At 37.5% G+C, this 20,210-nt stretch overlaps 1 protein-coding gene and 1 non-coding gene across 3 annotated transcripts in view; both read left to right on the top strand.

Moving 5' to 3' along the window:
- LOC145680337 (fatty acid synthase-like) overlaps positions 1–20,210 on the top strand; it is a 248,780-nt gene that overhangs the window by 26,343 nt on the left and 202,227 nt on the right. The window contains exon 1 of one of the 2 annotated variants that reach the window (XM_081750724.1): positions 286–551. The exons of the other annotated variant lie outside the window; for it this stretch is intronic. Within the exon in view, the coding sequence (XP_081606850.1) occupies positions 544–551 (8 nt within the window). The 5' untranslated portion in view covers positions 286–543. Of the gene's footprint in view, positions 1–285; positions 552–20,210 lie in introns of those variants that run through there. 2 annotated transcript variants of the gene reach the window in all.
- TRNAR-CCG (transfer RNA arginine (anticodon CCG)) lies at positions 8,401–8,472 on the top strand. The gene has a single exon. It is a non-coding gene; the product is annotated as a tRNA-Arg (tRNA).

The following is a 20,210-nucleotide window of genomic DNA, read 5'->3' as shown; positions in this document are numbered from 1 at the left end:
AAAGAAGATTAAACAGAACAAAACGTTTAAACATAGGAAGGAAAATATATATACATACATATACGTTTGTAAATGTTTGTCAACACCAGAAAATACACCTCTTGACACATATAAAAGATTACTCCCCCCTCTGGCGTCGCGGTTCCCTTCCAATTTACAAATCATTCAGTTGTTTAAGCTTTCCCCTTGCCTCCCCGACGCATTGCCTGCAGCTCCATACGAGTTGATATAAGGTTAGCCCAGTTTAGGATTTCTTCATTTTAATTCTATCTATAGTATACGTACAGAAATATATATATACATATATACGTGATTTTGGTTCATTCATTATAAATGCAAGTCCTGTTCAAAACATTTTAAAAACCAATCCCGCACTCACGTGGACAACAAGTTTAAGGTTCTAGTTGATTGTGAACTCTGAGAAGAAAAACGAATCTGGTTATGTGATTGTTTTCTGCGTTTTGTACAATTCATGTGACGCGAATGAATTGCACAGACTATTATTGTAATTAGTGTGTCTGCGAGTCGAGTGGAACGTACTCTATGTCCAGGTAAAGTGAACTATTTGTTAATTATATTAAGAATGTATTCATGTGTTTATCTTATCTGAATACACAGGGTGTGTAAAAAAATCAAGACCAATTTCTATTAAAATAACTCCTATTCATGCCAAAAGTTTGTATATATATATATATATATATATATATATATATATATATATATATATATATATATATATATATATATATATATATATATATATATATATATATATATATATATATATATTTTCAATTAGAGGCACAAAATGAAATTAAGGGAAATTCTTAGTTTAACGTCCTTCGAGTAGACCCTGCAGACTAAAGGATACAATGATTAATGGAAGTAGAGCTTCTACGTGGCTAAGAGGTTAGCGTACGTTGGCGTCAAAGATCCGGGTTCAATTCCTGGAGGGAGCTCGTGGTTTGGATTCCACGTTAATCAGTAGATCTAAGCCTCATATAGCCTCGCTGTTGAAAGGGAAATTGAACTCGAAATCAACTCAACTCAACTCAATTAACAAAAGTGCATGCGTAGGAAATGCATTGGTAAAAGGAAAATGTAAGAGGAAATAGGAAAACTCCAAGAAAATCCAAGAACAACGTTTCCATCATAAATTCACGTTGCCCAGAATATAATCAGGAATCTCTACCACTGAGCCACCACTCTCCCCCAAATACAGTTACAGAATCACGTGTCAGTGGTGGAACAGAGTCTCGAAAGCCATAATCCATTTGATACGTAATGTTTCTCATTGATTTTGGAGTTATGAAACTCTTTTTAAGTTTTATGTCCCACCTCTATGCCGGCTAGGCTAAAGGAGACGGTGATGATGAGAAATGAATGAAATAGTGGAATGAAGAAAGTGGGAGAACCCCGAGACAACACACGCACACAGTGTTTGTCCGCCACAAAGCTCACTTGGCGCGAGCTAGAGTCGAACCAAGAATCCCATCCACCAGAAGTGAACGCTCTGGTACTGAGCCACCGCAGCCCATATTTGCCATTATGGATGATGTATGTGTGCAATCGTTGTACTATATGAAGACAAATTTTTGCGGAAGGTATTAGCATGGTGAATAATATGGTGAATATCTTGTGGTTTTCTCGTGTAGACTGCACGTTGCATTATCTCACAGAAGTAAAAGTCTAGGAGCGTGGGATTGGGAGGTAGGAATGGGCACGAGCTAGTTCGAGTGAGTTTTCATTGTAACTCGACTCGACTCGAAATAGTCATCTTTGAGCTCGACTCGAAAACTCGGCTCGAAAAATTTCCTCCAGCTCGGCTCGGAACTCGACTCGAATTTGACTCGAATTATTATTATTATTATTATTATTATTATTATTATTATTATTATTATTATTATTATTATTATTATTATAACAATACCATGTATACCCGCGGTGGCTCAGTTGTAGAGCGTTTACCTCTGATGCTTGGGGCCCCGGGTTCGATCCCAGCCCCCACCAAGTGAACTTTGCGGTGGACAAACACCGTGTGCGTGGGTTTCCTCGGGGTTCTCCCGTTTCCTTGCACTTCCTTCATTCCACCATTTCATTCATTACTCATCATCACCGTCTCCTTTAGCCTAACCGGCATACCCGTGAAATGTGAAACTCAAAGATTTCATTTCATTTTCATAGCTTTCGCTTACCAGTTTAATCAGGCAATGATTTCAAAAGAAGTTAAAACGAGCGAACCATTTATCAAACTCGACTCGACTCGAAATTCGATCTTAAAACAGTGACTCGGCTCGGAACTCGAGTCGAGAATATTACCTTTGACTCGACTCGAATTCGCTTCGAGTTTCGAGTCGAGTCGAGTTTTAGCTCGACTCGTGCCCATCCCTATTGGGAGACCAAAACGGGTATTCAATGAGCTCATGATGTCCAACACAACGATCAAGGAATATTTTATTGAGTCAGAAAGGCATCTCTAGTCCATCGGGCATTGTCTTATTGAAATGGGAATCTCTGTTTGTGCTCCAACGTAGTATTGGTGGATTGCATTAATAAAAAATTAAAAACAATATTTGTAGTCTTATATCCCACCTTTATACCTTCGAGGCTATAGAAAACAGATGACTAATGAAAGCGAGAGATTATCAAAAATTGGTGAAATGAAAATGTGTGGGGAAAGGGGAGAATCTCAAAAAACACCCTCCGACACAATGTTGTCCACCATAAACTGAGGTATCCTGTAGGATCGCACCAGGGTTGACCGCTCTTCCACTGACAACCATCGTTCACCCGACCGCACAGTAGAGGTCTGCACGGGCTCGGGTGGAGCCCGCGGGCCGGACTCGGGCCTACAAAGCATATATCACTACGGGCTGGGCCGGGCTAGGGCCGTACATTTTTAAATATACAAATATTTGCGAGCCTTTTCGAGCCTAACTTTGTAAATATACTGTAAAGCGATATTTATTGTACCGTTCTTTCTGGAGAACTTTTAAATCACAACTGCAAAATTAAACCTCTAATTGCTGTAAATAAAAATACAATTTTGCGTTAATTATTAAGTTTTTATAATTCGTGTTTATTTCGGGTCCATTTGATTATCACACGAACTTGGGTCGGGCTCAAATGCTAAAACATATTTCGGACTCGGATCGGGCCTTATATTGTGAATTCACGGGCCGGGCCGGGCCCGGGCTAAAAAATTCCGGCCCGTGCAGCCCTCTACTGCACAAACACGAAATTGGACATAACTTTTTGGAAGTTGGAACTTTAAAGTTTTTATATATTTATTTGTTTAGTCTTATTTTACATTGAGAAGTTTAAGCTAATCATACCTTCTCTGTCATTCGACCATGCAATGATCAGGATTAATATGATAATATCAAACATTTATAGAATAATAATTGAAAAGACATACACACTGAAATGACAACAAAAACTACGTTCATAATCCACAATACACGCATATCAGATGCACACATAGATTATTACAAATAAACATACAATATATTCAGATATATTTAGAAAATACGAGAAGAAATAAAAGGTAAAAAGAATAAAAATCAGCATTTTTGTCGGGTAACATTAAGCCTAGAGAAACTCATGGAGGGTCTGCTTAACCGACGTCTTGAGCAGATTGATTCTGTGAGATTGTCGTATGTTGGGTGGAAGGTCATTATTTCATGCACCACAATGGAGGATGCAAAGAACGCATTCGAGTAATATTTCGACGAGTGTAAGGGAAGAGAAAGGAGTTTATTTACACCTGATCTTGTATCGTGATCGCGATGAGCATTTAGTGGTTGCAAACGTTGAAATATGCAGGAAGGTTGTAGCAAATCGCAAAGCCTTAAAGAGAAGTGCAAGTCAATGCAGATGACGTCTATCGGCAACTTACAGAAGGCCCAGATATCTATAGTATGGAGTTATATGATTTTGATTGTTTGAGATTATAAACAAACGGTATAGAGGCATTTTGGATACGTTATAAACAGTACACTAATTATTCAATTTAAGTCTGATTTAAGTTTTCTGGCAAGTTTGTGAAAAATCATATTTCTTAAAGGTCATTTCGTAGCATCATAAGCAAACTTAATTTCAACATACTTTATATATTAGAAGTACCTAACTAACCTAACCACTGGCATGACAGTCCTTATGAGCCTGAGACGCTCCAACGCCATCTGTTAGCGACCAGCTGAACTAAGTCCGGTCTAACGACGAGCATGTGGTCAGTGCGCTGCTGCGTCGCCCAGTTTGTAACAGGCGTCTCAGGAGCTTTCTAGACCTACTAGCCATCACGTCTTTTATTCACGTGACTCCCCAGCTTGCCTCACGACGTTTGGTGAACGACGAAAATTGGGAAGCACCGGCCGGGAATCGTCTCCGGGACCACACGGACTTGAGTAGACTTTGGTTCCCTTTCTACATATTAGAAGTAGTATGTGCGAAAGTGTTAGGCACATATGAGAAGAAATCAGAAGGATGTGCGTTGCCGTTAAGAACAGATACAATTTGTACCAGCCGAATGAAGAACGTCAATTATTACCGTATTGGCAACAAATGATATATTAGCACCATAAAAAGTAGGTTTTTTTTTTTTTTTTGGTTATTTTCTCGAAAGACTACTCATGCAAATTTAACCTCAAAGTATGCCATTTTGTTCAGCTCGAGATGATATTTCGATTGATATGTATATACTATCCCAGTCGTTTAGCTGAAAAAGAAAAATATACGGGAACGCCTATTGCACACGATTCAGGAGCCAATTTGTCACTGAACTACAGAATATCTACGGCAAATACTTTTCGACACAACATTCCCATGTGTTCGATCCAAGTAAACTATTGGTGTTTACCATTAGGCTATATTACAGCTGAAAATACAGATATTACGATTTTTAGAATTTGTCGTGATTTTGGAATATATGGGGGAGGCACGGTGGCTCAGTAGTGGGAGTGTTTACCTTTGGTGCGTGGGGTCTTTGGTTCGATTCTCAGTCAAGTAAGTTTGTAGTGGACAACATCGTATCCGTGGCTTTTCTCAGCATACTCCTGTTTCCTCCCACATTCTCATTCCACCACTTATTCCATCATTTTTCATTTGTGTTGTCTCCTTTAGCCTAAAGGACATAATTGTGGGACGTTAAACTGAAAGATTTCTTACAAGAAAGATACGGGCATATCATTAACTATGACATGTGTATCGTATTATTCCTAGTGTAATATTGAGTAACATGATTATAGTACACTTCAGGATCAGTTTTATCTCAGTAAAACTGGTTTCAGTAAAACTCAGTAATTGGGTTTTCGTGCAGCATTAAGTTCTGGGATTAGAAAAAAAAAATTTTCCTATTTTCTCATAAACTACTTATAAGCTTTTAAACTCACCCATACCCAAGTAATATTTTCGTTGTCAAACGGTATGTCAACCGTTGTTTATTTGTAGGCATCGTTGGCCAAGTCACTATCAAAATGCCAACGGTAAATTCGACAATCCATCAACCATCGATGCCAACAAATCAAAACAAAATAGTGGTTCAACGTAGGTGCATCGTTGTTTCGGCAACGCATCGAAAGATGATGTTCTATTTTGTTGTCATAATGTTGGCGTTCCGTAGGATAACGATCGTTGACCGTTTTTTCACGTTGGTGTTTTGTTGGCATTCCATTGGCCTAAGCATACCATAGTTGGTAGATTGTAGAGTAACGATCGTTGACCAACTGTGATTTTCTCGTTGGAATTTCGTTGGACCAAGTTCTCCATGGTTGGCACACTGTCATCCATTGGTTAGTTGGCCAACTGTACACAATCTTCTGTTGCCCAACATTGTAAATAATTGTTGGCATAACGATTTGCAGTACCGCCAAAATCACCGTTGGCCAACCAACTATGGTCGGTTGGCCCAACCATTTGCCAACCCAAAATGCTACTTGGGTAGTGTGCCCAAGAGGCGAGAAATATATTTTAAAATTCGGGACGAGATCAGATTAAACATTTCTCGAGTCTTGTGGGCAACACTAGTTCACGCAAGCCTTAGATCTCAAACACTCTTTTAGTGTTAATCATTCATAGTATTAAAAAAAAAGAACTATCAAACGATTAAATAACTGCATGGACATAATGAAGAACATTTATAATCGTTTAAAGATATACGCAAGTCATTACACGATATACTCCAAAAAGAATTATGGTCTAAATGTTGTTAAATCACACGTTTCATGAATCTCTCGTGACTTGATAGAATTCTCATAGCTTCTAAATGAAATTAACAATCCTAATCACTGTGAAATTAAAATACCGCTAATTTTACAGTAATTATGTGTTATATCTTCAAATAGATAAAAAAAGATAATCGAAATGTGGAACAAGAACGTACTAGACAATATTATTTTGCATGAGGTACCGTTATCACGAGTCACTTAGTAGCTTTCTGTTTGCAGCCATTTATAAAAGCGGAAAATAAATGCCGATTTTCTAAATGGCTGGAAATCGAAAGCAGATAAGTGAGTCTTGATAACGGTATCTCATGTAAAATAATATTGTTTAGCGATCTCTTGCTCCATTTTCCGATTATCTTTTATCTATTTGAAGATATCACATAATTACTGTGAAATTAGCGGTATTTTAATTTCACCGTGATGGGGCCTCTTAAGAGAAAAATCAAGGGATAAATTTAAAACAAATTACAAAACTAGACGAGACGAGACTTGTACACAAATTTAAGAGACGAGACGAGACGAGAAATTTATCGTCTCATCTTGTGGATAAAACTATTTACCCATAGCAATTTGTTCAGCTAGATGAGATCAATCATATGGTATATGCCTCATATTTCCTCCTTTTTTAAATCGTACATATGCCTATTAAACATACTAATACTATTATAGAACTGTTATCGCTGTAAAAATAAACATTTCATGAAAGGTTATGACTAGCTAGATAGATATCTAGTCAATGCATTGTGGCCCATAGCGTTATTTCTACGTTTCTTAACTAAAGCTTATTATCTCTTCATTTAAGCAGCTTCGTAATTGCTTCACGATGCTTTAGGTCTATAACCGAAAACTATGTATCCTCACCGGAATTATACCCGGGACCACACGTATCAAAGACACGGATATTTCAACGCACGAAAGTTTTTATAAGCAAACTAGCAAAATTCCTCCACAGGTTACTGCCCACAACATTTTACGTTCCTCTTTCTGTGCTTGTCTCGATTCCCGGCGGGAGCTCATGTGATTCCACGATAATCAGTAGGTGTACGTCTCATAGCCTCGCTGCTGAACGGGACGTAAAACTCAAAATCAATCAATCAAAAATCAAGAATTTTAGGAATGATAAAGAAAAAATGGACCAAAAGATTGCGATCTTGGAAAATTATTTTAGGAATGATCCGAAGAAATGCATCAAAAGGTTGCGATCTTGGCCGATAATTAGTTTTTGCATCAGGGGCCACAAAATTTTTGAACGGCCTTTAAATCGAGTTTTCTTTTTTTTACGGAATAAGCACATCATACTGCGTTAAGTGATAGTTTGGCTTTAGTTACACTATATGTAGTTCTCCAGATATAAGACGTACAAGAAAATTTTTGATTGAAATATATTGGATCTTTTAATCCAAAAAGTAAATATACTGTAAAACAGTCTGTGGCTAAACCAAAACTGTCAAAGATGAGATAATTTCATTAGTGTACAGCTTATCACGGGTGTGGTTGAGGAGTCTCCGGCCGTAAATTGCTTAGGGCCGCTAATATGTCTAAATTCATCATTGTCTGTCGTGTATAGGGTTTGTTTGAACCGAAGTCTCGTAGAAATAAGAATACATCATATGAGTTCGAAATTCGAATCACTTCCACGCCCACCTCCTTTTCTTCCCATATAGTTCAAATAAAAAAAACTCACCGAAACATGTTTCTATACTTTAAATAAAAATCCAATTTACAATTTCATGTCTCTAAGAGATTCCGAGATATGGACTTCTTAATCAGTTTTTCTTTCCACCTCTTTCCGTCCCTTTTCGGTAAAATGTCGAGAAACGCTAAAACACGTGATTATTTTAAGTGCAAAGTTTAAATAGCAAATTTCTTGCCTCTAAGCTTAAGGTTTCAGAGATAGCGATTTCTTATCATAATTTAATTTTAGTAATTACCATTCTCCTTCCCATCCCCTTCCGCGTCGAATTTCTAAAAATCCTTCCTTAGTGATACCTCACGTCACAAAATCTACACCTAAGTATACTGTCCAAATATGAAGTTTCTAGTTTGGTCTAGACGTTGATTGGTCAGTCAGTCAGTGTCAGGACCATTTTTCTTCCAGAAAAAATTGTTTGGGATGAAAAATTAAAATGTGAGTGGGTTGCATTAGGGCACTAGGGTGTACCCTTCACAAAAGTTGGGGGGCGCGGTGGCTCAGTGGTAGAGCGTTCGCCTCCGGTGCTTGGGGTCCCTGGTTCGATCCCAGCTCGCGCCGTGTGGACTTTGTGGTGGACAAGCACCGTGCTCGTGGGTTTTCTCGGGGTTCTCCCGTTTTCTTCATTGCACCATTTCATTCATTTCTCATAATCACCGTCTCCTTTAGCCTAACCGGCATAATCGTGGGACGTAAAACTTAAAGATTTCATTTTCATTTTTTTTCCACAATAGTCGCAAATCAATCAGTCAATGTGAGGACATATAATCGCAATTTAATTTATCTTAGATCTGGAGGGAGGGGGCGGTTGGCTTATTCTGGGAGGACTAAGTTCCCGGAAATATTCCTAGAAGAAATACTGATCAGGACTTTTTCTTTTATACAGAGAAATAAACAATAAGAAGAAATAGAGTTTCGGTTCCTTTTATTTATTTATTTATTTATTATTATTATTATTATTATTATTATTATTATTATTATTATTATTATTATTATTATTATTATTATTATGTAAAATGATCACGTTCTGTTCGTAGCTTATTAATGTAGAAGAGAACATTTTTCCTTCTTTGATATGAAACGAATTCTGAACATAATTTCTAATATAATTCTTGTATTAAAAAGTCATATATTTACAAGGTAACCAGAAAAGTTCTTCTTACCATACTAGAGCAGTGATAAACAAAGTGTAATGCAGTGGACGGTACGTACCATTAGGCTTCGAAGTAATCTCCGTCAGCATCCAATAACTTCTGCAGTTGCACAATACTCTGGTGGTAAAACTCGGCGGTCGCGGGTGCAAAGAAGTCCGTTAGTGCGTTCCGCAGGTCTTCCTCATTTGCGAAGGATCTCCCATGGAGGTGGTTGTCGAGGGAATGGAATAGGTGGTAATCTGTTGGCACAAGGTCCGATGAACATGATGTGTGGCACATTGTCTTCCAGCCAAGTTTCCTGGGTCCTCTTTGCCACATGTGGCTTGGCAGTGTTCTGCAGGAACAGCACACCCTTGTGATTCACCAATGCCAGTTACTTCTGCCGCAATGGATGGTGTACTCCGCAACTCCTGACATTAGAGGTTAGCAGTGATGTTCTGACCAGATTCAAAAAGCTCGTAATGCAACATTTACCGACGATTCCAACACACAGAGAGCATAACCTTTCGAGGGTGTAGAGATGGTCTTAAGGTGTGAGGAACAGGGTCACGTGGCGACAACAAATGTCTGGTACGCTTGGGAGTGTCATAGAGGACCCACTTTTCGTCACCAGTGAGAAAGCAATCAAAGATGGGTGTGTTCAGCTGCCGATTGAGCAAGGACAAACAGGCTGTTACTCGTTCTTTGTTGGCTGCCAACAATATGTGGGGTACACACTTACTTAACTTGTATGACTTCTGTATTCCATGCAGGTGCAGTCTGACTGTTTCAGCGGAAACGTGGAACCTTTCTGCAAGTTTATCATATGTTAGACCACTATACTTCTCGATGACTGCTTTCAAGGCCTCGTCATCCAACACAATTGGTCGTCCATTGCGCATTTCATCCGAAAGGCTCACATTTCCAGAACGGAATTTCTGGAACCAATGCCTGACGGTGCTTTCGTTTAAGGCATTCTCCCCAAATGCTTGGCATATCTTCGGCTGACAAGCCCACTTTAAAGTTGTACAACAAGCACACCGAATAAGTTGCTTCCATACTTCCATTCCTCTTCGACACTGGACGAACTATGACTGCTGTGTATACGCAACGTGTCTGTATTACTAAAGGTCAATTGTCAGACGGGCCTCATTTCGTTTCCTCTCTGTAAGTGCATGATTAATGAGACGTTGAATAAGGTAAGAACTTTTCTGGTTATCTTGTAGATAGGTAGTAATGTTCCAAAAGGGTAATATTTCTTCTAGATGTACTGTACCTCAAAAAGTATACAGAAGTCTTAATTCATCACAATGTACTGCAGGAAAAATTCCTGGTTGACATTCTATAAGATAAACAAACTCCCAGAACAGCGCTCATTTTACTATCGATTTGTAGTTTTCTTGTATCATTTTTTCTCCCCAAAAATAGCTAATCTTTCATTTTTTAAAAAAAAATTTCTAATACTTAAACAATATTAGTCTGAAGTTGCTTATTTTAGATTTTGCGCCTCGAGGTCACTGGCAGCAGTATCCCACTCTTCTACCTTTGATTGCACGCAACCAATACATTACATGCTGTTGATATAATTTACATTTCTTTTATCATCTTTAAAACTAACTATGTAAGAAAGGAAAAAAGCTCAATCCAATATTTTCAGGTTTTCTTCTGAAAGAGATACAATAGAAGAACTCCGGATTGCTATGCTACTTTATTGAGTTTCCAGTTTCCAGATACTTATATTAAAAAAGAAACACTATAAGTGGTCCCGCATAACGTAGTCGCTAACGCTATGTTTTGGTGCGACTGGTCCCAGGTTCGATTCCCTGTGGGGACACTCGGTCGAAAAATATGTAAAAGCTTTTCAGGTCAGCCACCCTGAGTGAGATTTCCCTTATTCACACCAGGCAAATGCCGGTGTTGTACCTAACCTATAGGTTCCGGCAACTTTCTTCCTTCCCTTTCCTCAGATAGTGTGATCACCGAGCGACATCTTCCCTCATACGTGACGGGTTAACACAGCCGTAGAAGCCGAAAGCCCAGAAGTGTAGATCCTAAATCCTAAAACACTATAAGCTAAATATGATAATTGTTAATTAATTACTTCCGATGCAAATGGCAAAACACGTGGGAATATGTAAAAAAAAAAAAAAAAAAAAAAGTAATATGTGTAGTGCGAAGTGCAATAATACTTAACCCTATTTATCTACTAACTCATTTTCAAAATAAGAGTCATAATAAGTATGCAAAACTACTTTAAGAAATCATTTTTTTTTTCTGATTCCTATAGATAGACGGACTGTGACCAATACTTCACGTACTTACGCACAGTATATTGCGGAAGCAGTGTTGCCAGACACATTATGCGAAATTACACACACCTTTGTGTCCAAATTGCACAATTTTACACACAAACTGGATGAAGCTGCACACACAATCGTACAATACATAACTACCTATGTATAGTATATTATGTCTGATAATGTACATACTTATATACGTATATCGACCAGCCATTGTTCAAAGATTCAGCGTTTGATTTACTATTACACAGGGTGGTCCAAAATTAAGTATACAGTCCCGTACTGGTCAACTCATTGCTTTATATATAATTTCTTATTGTTATCCATCAGGTAAACTTAGTTTCTTTTTTGCTTGTTCTTATTGTACGTTACCTACTTTTGGGCCACCTTGTATTATTATTATTATTATTATTATTATTATTATTATTATTATTATTATTATTATTATTATTATTATTATTATAGCAAAACCGTCACATTCTTCCCACCCATTGTCAGAGAAAGAGTGTTGAATTTTTGATTTAACTTCTTTTTTTCTATTTTTGTTCTTCGTTGAATAAAAAATCTCCCATCCCTCTTATTCACTCTGTCGTACATCTGTTTGCAAAATGGCATTTTCCTGATTAGTGGTGAGAAGACAAAAAAGACTTCTTACCTCCCTACACTTCATGTTTTGGGCAACATCGAGGGTCAACATTCATTCATATTGCTTGGCTTAAACAAAGCGTCTTTGCTTGGGGATGTGGGATAATGGTCGTGATACCCGCTTCTGAAAAACAAGAAGTGAGGTACCAAGGAAGAAAGATAGGTTTTATTGCTCCGCCCTAGAGTCAGGCGTTGGCACTCGTAGTTTCTGAAAAACAATTTTCAGAAAAAATGGAAATAATTAACAATTGAATGGAAAGAACTTCGCAAAAGTCATCAATGATAAAAAAAAATTGAATTGACCAAAGTGCACACAAAATGCACACAGATTGGCATTACACACAAAATGCACACACAGGGCAAAATTGCACACATTTTGTGTAATTACACACACATTGGCAACGCTGTGCGGAAGTCTTGGAAACGATGCACAAAATACGAAATAAATGAAATGTGGATTTCACAGTATACCAATGGGACATGAAACGCATTTTACTGTATACAGAAACAAAAATCATTGTTGCTCTTCGTTATTATTAAGTTCTGACTGGTATGTTATGTTAACTGTGGATAGATAAACTCTAAATCATTGAAATATGTCTTGATCAGAAACATGAAAGCACTAATAAATAAAACGTTGCATTAAACATTAAGGACCCATTGATAGTCGATTTCAAGTCTAGTATCCCCTTTCAAATATCAAAATCATATGAAGCGTGGACCTACAGCCGTGTTAGTCCCCCACGTATGTGGGATTACGTCCCTCTTCGACTACACTATTGGAGAAAAGGGGAGGAAGGAAGCGACCTAGGACTTGTATGTTAGGATCTATCCGGGAGGGTCATTTCAGATTTTGCTTGGGGGGGAAAAGACCCCCTGATAAAAGTAAAATTTCACGTTTTTCACTCATTTATTACTATTCTATTGATAAAATCTATATAAATCTCAAACCCAGGGGGGCAATTGCCCCTCTCTGCCCCCCCTAAATGACGCCCCTGGATCTATCCCTGCGTTTGCCTAGTGTGAATGCTTTTACACTTTTTCGGCCGAGTGCTATATTATTATTATTAAGACAAAGGTTGTAACCATATATAGATTTGAAAATTTGACTTGCGTAACCGCAAGTTAATCAAAAAAAAATAAATAAATAAATAAAATAAAATAAAATAAATAAATAAAATAAATAAAAAATAAAATAAAAGAAGTTAAATGTTAACAATTAATTACAAGTGTTAATTAAGCATCATTTTAACCTATTGCGTACAGCAAACAAAAAACTTACTGAACAACAACAACAAAATAATAATAATAATAATAATAATAATAATAATAATAATAATAATAATAATAATAATAAGAAGAAGAAGAAGAAGAAGAAGAAGAAGAAGAAGATGTCCCTGTCCCTATACAGAATTTATTTTTATTTTCTTGATATTAGTCGAGACAAGAGAGGGCTATTTTTAAAATTGGGCTCGCTTAGGCTCACATCCTTCAATATGGTTCACATTTGCTGCCCTCACTTCCTTCTATTACGCTCGCATTCACTCGAATTGTGCTCATTAAGCTCTTTGGGGCTATTGCTTACTATAATTTTGTAAGGCTCGCGTTTATTTGTGCTTGGGCTCATTACCCAAGGTGGTGTTCGGCGTCCTCGGGCTTGTACTTAACTAAACTCAACGGAGTTCACGCTCGCTCATATCATTGACCAGTGGCGGATCCAGGGGGGGGGGCGATCGGAGCGATTGCTCCCCCCCAGAAGAAGAAACTTTTATTTTATATATAAATAAAACCTATCCCAGAGTTTGGAGCTTTTAAAAGTAACTCTAAGTGGGAGTATTGCAACCCACCGCCCCCCAAGAAGTCCGTCCTGGATCCGCCTCTGTCATTGAGTAGTGAGACTCGGGCTCGTGCCTGGTTGAGAGGCGAGTGACAGACTTTCGAGCGTAGGGCAAGTAAGTTTGGACATCTCTAGTTGTGTTGGTGAAAACATTAATAAGAATTTTAATCGATTGAAATTAGAAATTAAGAATATGAAAAAAAAAATAATTGGTCAGATTAAATATTGGTATCAGAGAAAATTACTACTTCAAATTAAAATTAATTTATCCAAATTAGAATTCTAGATGATAATTTTCCCTATTATGTAACGAGAACTGTCTTAAGTTGTGAAAGTTAATATGATGTTTAATGGATAAAGTTAAAAGCGGAGTAAACATATAGCAGTTACCAAGGGCGCCCATGTTGTGATTTCCAAGGGAGGGGCAAGTATAAGCGACGTTTCAAAAATAGTTTCAAAGTTTGCTGTAACTAATGTAAAAATACTATTGGATTTTCGATATTCTGAAGTACAATTTCCTCTAGGGGGGGATGGAGCGCCCCATCTTGCCCCCTTGATGGGCGCCCTTGGCAGTTACTTGTTGACTTATCCTCGTATAAAAGAGTCAATTCACTGACTTGCTCAGTGATTTATTCATCAACAGATCTCCGAAACTATCAAGCATAGAATATTCAAAATTTCCATTAATATTCTCCTTGCATTCTGCTTTAATATTCTCTTCCAAAGACAGTATTTTGTGAAATGAGGCTCCTAACACAGAGTGTTACCTAGATTTTTTCCCCCTTGCTCATATCTCTGAAACTATTAGGCATAGAAATTTGAAATTTTCTACAGTCTTTCCCTTCCACTTTAAAGTTGCATATAAGACACTATTTTGTGAAGTTAGGCCCACAAAGGCTATAAGCGGGAGTGAAAGATTTTATTTGCCATTCGTCAATCTTCGAAACTATTATGCGTAGAATCCTGAAATCGTTCAGTTTAACGTCCCACGATTATGCCCTTTAAGCTAAGAGAGACAATGATTAATGCAAGTGAATGATGTTGGAAGAATTGGTGGAATGCGAAAGTGGAAGGAAACAGGAATATCACGAGAAAACCCACGAGCACGATGTTGTCCACCAAAAACTGTGGTGCTGGGGATCGAACCAGGGACCCCACGCACCAGAGGTAATCACTTTACCACTGAGCCCCGGTCCCGCCGTAGAATCTTGAAATGGTGTACAAATGTTCTCTTTCCATCTTAATTTGTAGATTATACGAGATTTCTCGAAATGTGGGACCTAGAGGGGGATTAAGGGGTTTAAAAGACACCAAAAATGTAAGGGATGAAAAATATTGTCCGCTTAACATACAGGGGCGTATGCTAATTACTGGTAATTGAGCGACTCCGAGGAAGACAATATATTCTATCTTTCAAGTAAACTATAAAATAATTCAATATTCTCATAAGATTCAATGTAATGACAAATGCCAAACAAGCTTCCCTGTTACCTGCAGATATATTTTCGAAACCAAAATACTTACATACTGTTCTCTGGTTCGATCCCAACCCACCTTTCACCTAATAACTCAATTTCAACGGAAATGGCGCTTATCATTTTTTTTCCCGAGCCGCTCAACTATGACTGTTCAGCTCACATTACAATAGAGGCGTAAGAGACCTAGGTTCGATTCCCAGTGGGAGCTCATGTGGTTCGGATTCCACGTTAAGCTGTAAGTCTACGTCTCGTATAGCCTCGCTGCTGAAAGCGACATTAAACTGAAAATCAAATCAAAAACCCATTATAGCAGCTTGCATAGAGTAGTTATTTCTTTTTAAAAACAAATAAAATATGCATTTTACGTTTTACAAAGTGAATATTTTTAAGGCAGCTCATGTGAAAAAAATGCTAGTCTGTAATCTACGTAAATTCTTAACAATGGAAAGTCACTTATATATATTTTTTGTAATGATATAAAATGAAAATTTATGCATTATATATGATTGTTTTTTATTTTTACGGAAAATGCTCCGGAAAGTAGTTATTACACGGATGTTTCACTTCATACTAAAAGATTACTTCAAAACCGGAAAATATTCATTATCATTTACTCCCTGCTTATATAAAAGGTCGAACTTGTGGGAAAGATTATTCGAGGATAAGATCTAACATTGTAGAGGTAGGTAAAAATATAATAGAACCTGTCAGATTGCAATTTGCTATTTTAGTAGACGAATGCTGTACGTATTTATAAGACGTGGATTTAGATCTACAGTTTTACGAATAATTTTTTTTTTAAGAAAAGTGCAAACATTGGTAATAGGATCAAGGATATTGCGCAGAGACAGCATTATTTTTCAGCTAAGGAAGAGATTTAGTGATAAAAAAATTAATATTGTGCTGTTTGAAGCATTTAATACGGTATTTGCAGGCACGTAGGCAGAATTTTATTTCGCGAACAGTCCAAACCTTTCGGAAGGAAGCCAAAATCAATACGAGAATAGGGGCGAGGTGGCTTAGTGGTAGAGCGTTCACCTCCGGTGCTTGGTGTCCCTGGTTCGATCCCAGCTCGCGCCGAGTAGACTTTGTGAGGGACAAACACCGTGCTCGTGGGTTTTCTCGGAGTTCTCCCGTTTCCTCCCACTTTCTTCATTCCACCATTTCTCTCATTATCACCGTCTCCTTTAGCCTAACCAGCATAATCGTGGGACGTAAAACTTAAAGATTTCATTTCATTTTCAATATGAGGATAAATCAGTTATATTAACATTTATAAAAAATAGTCCGTAAAATTAGACTAAATTTACAAAAAAAAAAAAAAAAAAAAAGATTTCGGGAAAGATCCGGATCCCCAGAAGCAACCCCTTGGCTACGTCCCTAAGTATTTGCATCTAACTGCTCTTGTTGTATAAATCGATTAAATTAACAAGTCTGAATTAAACACGCATTCACTGGTTACGTATTCTTCTGTACACAAAATACAAAATGTTCATTCCTAATCTATTTCCTTTTAAGAAATGATATATAACAATTTTTAAACTGCCAGTCCAGATGAAGAAGTTGAAGACCGTATAAAACATACACTACCCGAATTTTACCTTTTCAGCGTTCGTTTGTCAGCCAATTTACTCAAGCAAGGTGTCAGAGCTATAGTTCGCGCGCATAGAGAAAACTTTGTAGGAAGGGTTGACGGAGTAAAGCGTAGAAGAAGGTTAGATCTATTTTCAGAATCTTGGGACGAAAAATGGTTTAGGTTTGGCCTTTTCGTGTGGAAGGGATGAGGTAGTAAGGGTTGCGAGGTTGGTATAATACGTTTACTCAATAGAAGTGCAGTTTGGTAAATTTATTTCCAAACAGCACCCCTTGCTACCTCCAAATCTCTTTTGACCGCATTTGCAGAGTTGCAACGTCTTAACACTCACTGTGTCTGTTCATTCTTCCCAGTACTATGACTAATTTGAAACAGATGTAAAAGGGGGTTGTCACGTTAGAAGAACTTGTAGCTGTCATTAAAAAAAAAAAAAAAAAAAAATCTTGAAACCCTACCATATTTCACCGTGTACACATAATGTTGAAAGGGTTATAAAACATTTTTTTTTTTTTTTCATCTTGCAAGCAGTTGAACGAGGCGCAACTTTCTGGGACGTCTTGCTTTCTACCTGTTATCGCCCTCCCGCTGACATAGAAGAAAACCCAGTTTCGCCTCTTCCGAAACAACGGATTCTTTTAGACAGGGAGGGGAAGTGCACCAAAATACACGTCTTTAATGAGGAGGTTCACTGTTTGTCCACTAGAGTGCAGTGTTGCATGTGTGGAGAAACCTTTCTTGCTTTCAAGAAGTTGTAACATGTAAAGAGTAAATAGAAAGATCGGATTGCGTTTTTTTTTTTTTTTTTTTTTTTTGACAGCTACAAGATTCATTTAACGTGACAATGTGGCTTTAGGCAATGTAAGAACAAGGAAACTGGTCTTAGGACAGCATTTGGAACTATGACAACTAAAACTCCACATGGCATTGACAAAAGGCTGTCAATTGTTTGAAATGAGGGTTCTAGTTGGCCATTTAGCTATTGGGGTTGTTTTCCGCAAGATCCCTCTAACGATGACTTATCTGTGGTACGAGTCACCACCGTACCCCGTAGAAGACGACATTATTTATATTCGAACTGCACTTCGTTTGGCGAAATGGACTATACAGTGAATTTACAGGGCATTGACCTTCAAAAATTTGCAGGGAAAATCATGAATCGGGAACCGCAATCGTAATTTCAAATCACGTACTATTGTTTTTTGTGAATATTGTTTTCTATTAATGTAATTCAGAAACTATGCATAATTGAAGTTCAACATTCTCATGCAATTCAGTGCAATGACACATAGGAAACAAGCTTCCCTGCTAACTGCAGGTATGTTTCTGAAATCAAACTACCTACATACTGGTCTCTGGTTCGATCCCAACCCCTTCCACCTAATAACTCAATTTTACCGGAAATGTCCGGTGCTCAATTATAGTTGTTCAGTTCCCATTATAATAGCTTACATACGAATATTTCTTTAAATAAAAAGAAAATACTAATATCAAGCTTGAAGACAACAGGGGCGTCATTTAGTGGGGCAGGGAGGGTCAATTTCCTCCCCCTCAGAGTTTGAGATTTATATACATCTTATCAATAAAATTATAGTAAATCAGTGGAAAACGCGAAATTATACTTATATCAAGGGGTCTTGTCCACCCACCCCCCAAACAAAATTTGAAATAACGCTACTGGAAGATAGCCAGGCTGTTAGAAAGATTATGAGAGGACCACGCTGTTAGGAATTTAGTAGCTGTTTATTGTCACAGTAAATTGTCAGTTTAACATTTTAGTGCTTGTATCGGTTCCGGTATTGTTATTCTATTTAGTGGTTTATTTGTTTGTCTTTTTGTTATTACCATTGTTAAATGCAATATTTCTTGCAGTTATTAGTTTTATTTTTATTAAATCTTAGCAATTGTTCATAACATGGTAACCCTGAATCTCCTTTGAAAACAGTACACTGGCGTCTCTGGCATGTAAAATTTGGGGGAGGGGAGCATAGAAGAAAGTGATTAAAATGGTGCTACCTAGCCCAACCTATTTATTATCTTCGATTCCATTTGTTACCTTTCTGGTTACCTTCACGGATCCCCTAAGGTATATCAAGAACTCTGATATTTCTATAATCGTTCCACAGCCTGAATAATATATTCCAAATAAATATTATTATTATTATTATTATTATTATTATTATTATTATTATTATTATTATTATTATTATTATTATTATTATTATTATTATTATTATTATTTATTTGTTTTTCTGTCGTTAGTAAATAAATTAAATTAGAATGAAATATTGAATATTTTGTACTTCAAAATATTGGGGGGGACGCGACCCCCTCGTCCCCCCGCCAGAGTCGCCTATGGAACAGTATGTTCGTCACACGACACGACGTCTTGTGCTCGAATGACATGACCTCCCTGGCACCAGTGAAATTGACAGCTCAAAAACATGCAGGTCCGTATTTATATATTGTGCCCCCCTGTGCTCTAAATAATTTGCCGCCCCTGCACAAATTCCTTCCCCCCCCCCCGAAAAAGACCTATATTAGAGTTAAATTCACAGTTTTAGAAATTGCTGAGATGAATAGTGACAGTTTTAATCCAATTATACTTCCAGGTCATACTCCACTCAACAGGGAGGGGACGAGATTTTAAAAGTAATCGAAAACGGCATATATTAGTGTTGAATTCATAGTTTTCGAGGTCGCTGAGTTTAACGGTATCAGTTTTCATGATGTTAAAGTTCCACCTCCTTAGGGTGGGAGTAGGGGTGGGAGAGGATTACTTTTTAAAAATAATAAGATAATCTAGCTAACTAGTAACTACTGTAACTAGAGCGGATTAAACACATTAACATATTTTCTCGCGCTTGCGCGACACTCCGTGGATTGCTAGTTTTAAATATTACTTTATTGTGAATTTAAAAAATCCAAAACTTTGCCGCCCCCTAAATTCTGTCGCCCTGTGCTCGACCACAGAATAGCATTACCTAAATACGGGCTTGAAAACATGTGGTGCAACTTTGTCACATATTTTTTTTTTTTTTTTTTTCGTGACGAGCGGACTATACCTGTGAGGAAGAAAACATTCTAATGTCAGTTTTGCCGATTCGATACTTGCAATATCACATAAAGTAGTTCCACGAACAGTATAGAATGCTTCAACGAATAGTAGTCAACCCATATTGGAAGCGTGCACCAGGCTAGCAGTAGAAGTGAAATTAATAGTATTATGACAATCACTAAACCTACGTTGTCGTCATGCAATGACTCACATTGTGGTCCTTGCTAGTTTTATGTAAGTTATTATATATATATATA

Source organism: Thermobia domestica, chromosome 3, assembly GCF_964235325.1.
Source record: "Thermobia domestica chromosome 3, izTheDome1.hap1.1, whole genome shotgun sequence".
In the NCBI taxonomy this organism is placed as follows: Eukaryota; Metazoa; Arthropoda; class Insecta; order Zygentoma; family Lepismatidae; genus Thermobia; species Thermobia domestica.
The sequence above is the reverse complement of the archived record's forward strand: the minus strand, read 5'-3'. Positions and strand labels throughout refer to the sequence as shown.